General features: G+C 34.7%; 1 protein-coding gene across 1 annotated transcript in view; it reads left to right on the forward strand.

The window, feature by feature from the left end:
• Positions 1–3,628: 3,628 nt before the first annotated feature.
• LOC128874009 (uncharacterized) overlaps positions 3,629–4,693 on the forward strand; it is a 4,047-nt gene continuing 2,982 nt past the window's right edge. The window contains exon 1 of the mRNA XM_054118205.1: positions 3,629–3,767. Coding sequence (XP_053974180.1) covers positions 3,729–3,767 — 39 coding nt within the window. The 5' untranslated portion in view covers positions 3,629–3,728. The remainder of the gene's footprint in view (positions 3,768–4,693) is intronic.

Raw genomic sequence — 4,693 nt, forward strand, 5'->3', positions numbered from 1 at the left:
ATGCGAGGGAGAATTTTTGGGAAGAACGTTCTTTTTCCGCTCAGCTTCTCACACTCGGCCATATTTGTTGGGAAGAAATTTACTACAACGACCAGTACGTGTGGCAATGCGCTCTTGAAGTGGCACGAAACTCAATTTTTTATACTGTCTGGCCTGTATTCAGAACGCTCTAGTAGAACAAACTATACTCCTTTCATTTTCTTAACGGATATCGATTAATTGAGCTCTTCTCTTCCCAGAATTTGTCGCGAGTATTTAATCATTGATGTATAACGTGAGTAGAAAATTCGTTAAAAATGTTAAGATTCTAAGAAGATTCGATCGCGAAATTATAAATATTCTTACTAAAAATTTAAAATACGACGTTGACGAATTGTATTATTCGTATCGATTGGATTTAAATACGCGTTGAAACGGAATCGTGTTATTCGAATCGATTGGATTTAAACACGCGTTGAAACGGAATCGTCAGATGGCCGGGATTAATTTTTCCAACCTTGGAAATGTTTGAGAAACGAAGGCGTATCGTTTAGTGATAATACAGTGTTATGAATACGAGCCTTTAAGTTTATTCCGTCGCTCATAAGACTTTCTCGACTACGGTAGCATATAGTAATTTATTTTCATGCGATTTTTTAATGTCATTCAAGACATAGCGATCGTCCGAAGAGCTAGGAACGTCATATCAATCATGCAATCAAACATACACAAAGGAAAAAAAAGCGTATGCGCCTGTTGTCATGATTATTAATCATTATTATTGTTATTATTACTATTACGATTAAGAAGAGTACTATTACTATAAAGTGAGTACTGTCTACACCACTATTAGCTTTTAGCGTCGTCGATATTCTATATTATTGAACGAATGACGACAATGGTTAACGAATTGGCATTATTCGACTATATACGTATATTTCCGATTCTCGAAAGTGTGTAGAGTAAAAAAGGAGGAAAGAATACACTTTTTTTCATCGCGTTTTCTAATCGATACAATTGAGCGCCGTCTTCGTCTCCATGGAAATTGAACGATGAACGGTGTCCTCTAACTTAGATTTATATTCTCTTCTCTAGACTTTTACGAAGTTGTGAATCATGCATTGTGATATTACTGTATAGCCTACCTATTGTATATTGTTATAACATACATTACAAAATAGTATGTAATGTCACACAACTTTCCATTTTTACTTCAACATTTCTATATTTATCTTCATCTCTTCATATGGAATTATTGTAATAAAATATCATGAAATCTAACACCTGCGAGTACTCCCCCTTTCCCATTCAATTACTTCGATTCAAAATAATATAGTTGTAATTCTGAGAGTCGAGAGCATATTCTTATTCATTAAGAATAACAGGGAAATTGAAATGAAACAAGAAACTGTGTAATCATGAGAATTGAGTATAACGTTTTGAATTGATTAGTTATATGTTAAAAGGTAAAAGTAAGGAATGTAAAAAAAAAAAAAAGAAGGAGATATAAGTCTATTGCAAAAAGGTGGTGCAAAATATAAATTTTTAATTGAAAGAATTTGTTTAAGAAAGTTTCCCAGGCATTTTATACTATATTTCAAGTTTGACATATCATACAATTCAGTTGTCAGAGTCTATAATCTATCTACATTATCAATTCGAGAAAATGGCTGGTCTTACTTACCTTATCAACCCTAGAAGCTTTTCTACCCCTGGCATACCGACCGAAGAAAATAATTTATTGATTTTTTGGCGTCCGTGCAAAGTCGGATAAAAATCTGACTCGACTACTTGGTTCAGGTCGATTCAGATTTCTCTGTAATTTTAGGCACGTTATTAGTTATTATAGGTAAATTTGGTATTTATAAATAACATTTAAATCTTATTCTATTCTAAATCGATAACATTTAACACTAAATCTACCACAGTTGGTGAAATGAGTCTGTAGCACCAGTCATTGGCTAAGTGAGAATATAGATCTTAGAGATTCTCAAATCATGGGATAAAAAATTCGATTAAAAGTCATTTCAATACTATATACCTTGTATATCGTATTTCTGTATTTGGTGAATCAAGATATTACGATACCTGACCGAAGGTGATCTAACAAATTTACCATCAGCTCGTGACTACTTCACCCTCGGATTATTGCTACCCCTATTTTGGTAGCGCGGTCCGTCGTCAGTTGGCGCTACATAGCCTACCGATAAGTAGCGTCACCTAGGATAATGGAAACTTTGCACTGTAATCAAATTCCACAGAATCTGAACGTAATAGAATGTTTTTTTTAATAAAATTACACGATTATATAAACCTACGACATCAAGATAAATACGACCATTATTAACAGCTATCACAAGTCATGTTAATTTTACTCTAATATTTAACAGCTTACTTGAAACCATTTATGTTAACTTTCAATAAACATATTTATATAAAATCTAAAAAGAATAGATATACAATAAGTGATGAATGAAACAGTTTGAGAAAATTCGATGGATTCATCGCATGATTTTTATATCGCTAAATTTACATTTCTTTTTCTGACACGTCTTTCGTAATAGCAACAAAAATATGAAACAATTGTTTGAAGGAAAGTGGAAACAAACCAATGCAATGCTTTCGACGTTGGAAGATGCAGGAAAACGTTAAAGCGTACGTTCTCAATAACCGGTAGCGTGTATCGCATTACCAACGTGTCATGTTAATGAAACAATAATTCATCGAGTTTCGTTCTTTGCATAGTAAAACCGTTTGTCTGACTGTACGTGACAGGTGGGTTCCTATCGCGGAATAGAAACAAATTCACGATCGGAACGTAGATTTGTTCGCGACGTGCATATTTTACTGGCTACGCTCTATCATATTGTCGATCGTTTGCGACATGTATCCGATACGGTCAACGTGCGTATCGATCGTTAACATTTATATCACCCATATGGGAAACGATTAATTCAGCTATTCCTGTAACGTAGCCATCCTACGTAGTTCTTATATTCTTTAATACTATCTGCATAAGAGGTGACTTTGGCGACCCAAGTCATAAACTATTTTGTGATAAATTTTGTGAACGTCGAGTATTTCACAACTAAATATATGCTGATACGATATGACTGAGTACATCCCTTACAATAGTACATCGATTTATTTACGTACAGCAACTATATCTCGTGTATGCCTTTCTTTGGAAAAGTTATAGGTGTGGTGGTGTATTGAATTGAATGGCTTGCTCAAAATATTTGTGATTGAAACATCGTCATTGTTCATGCCAATAAATTGTTTAACTCTTGCTCTTAAGAGTAACGTTTCCTTCACTTATAAAAGTACGAGAAGCAAAACAACATTCGTTTTGAATTTAACCGAGAAATTGGTTTCAATGGAAAGAATCTGGCACTGAATTGATAACAGTTTCTACTGGAGTTGCTGTTCCGCAATTTTTTAAAGACATTTTTATGTCGAACACTACGTTACGTACGGTAAATCTGATCGGACCTGTGTTTGAATTACGGTGTTTGATCGCGAACCGAATGTTTAGCCGTGAGTAATGTCAGCATTCTTGACGGTATCCCGATATCTGTAGTAGGATCTCGAAACGGGTGTCCGATACCACGAGTAGCTCATCTTTTGCATGATTCAGTCGTTCGTCAGACGCGAGACGTATTACACTGACCCCTGTGCGCCACCAGTTTCCTTTAATTTTGTTCCTCGCGGTCTCTTGTCAATGTCAGTACGATTAAAGGACGGGAAATATGAGTCCGTCGAAATGGAATCTTGTTTCAATGGTCATGGTGAGTAAAAATCGATAGTTCGATTAATACCTTCTATCATGCGCCAGACAGTCCAAGTATTAGGTTGCCGCATATGAAATTTCCGATTTTTAATAAAAACTTCAAACGATTATATCTTTTTTAACATAAAATTTTAGAAATCAAAGTAATCACTGTTACATTTCGTATACTTTCTCTAATATACTGAAAGCTTCGTCATTCTATTTTTACAAAAACTTAGTTTCCTGAAATTTATAAACTCTTCGATCCTGCTTTCGACGGAGTTTTGATTAAGAAATGTTTTCTCACGAAGGAAAAATTGTAGAAGTTTTAGAAAGTGAAAATCAGTCTGTGATAAGTTCGGGGAATAAGGAGGGTGAGGCAAAGTTTTATATGTATTTTAACGTGAGTCGAGTATTATTATATTTTAACTAAATTTTCCTCAGTACCATTCAAATTCTACGTCGCCTAACCCCGCTCCATCCTAATCCTACGTCATCTTAATCCTACATTATCTAAATTCTGTGTTACTCGAATCCTACATTACCTAAACTCTGTGACAACAGAATCCTGTGTCACACGAATCCCACGCCATTTGAATCCTGTATTATCTGCACTCTGCGTCACCGAATTCTCATTCATACACGGAAACGCTACTCTAAACTAGTGGTTCTTAATCTTTGTTAGCTCGCGATTTAAACGTTCCCAAATGAATGGAATTCGATAAAATTTTACCGACACCCTGAATGTTTTCTGTTCAATTTTTATTTCATTTCTACCAAACTCAACATTTTCGTGGCTGTTCTCTATATCTCTCTATCTATTCTCGGCGATTTCCATCTAATGAAATGATTAGACTGCGGATCTTTACGCATTTATAAGAAATTTGAATGTGCAAGGAATTACAAAATGCAAACAATATGCAAGAATATAAAAAAGATTGATAA

This window comes from Hylaeus volcanicus, chromosome 1 (assembly GCF_026283585.1).
Source record: "Hylaeus volcanicus isolate JK05 chromosome 1, UHH_iyHylVolc1.0_haploid, whole genome shotgun sequence".
Taxonomy (NCBI): domain Eukaryota; kingdom Metazoa; phylum Arthropoda; class Insecta; order Hymenoptera; family Colletidae; genus Hylaeus; species Hylaeus volcanicus.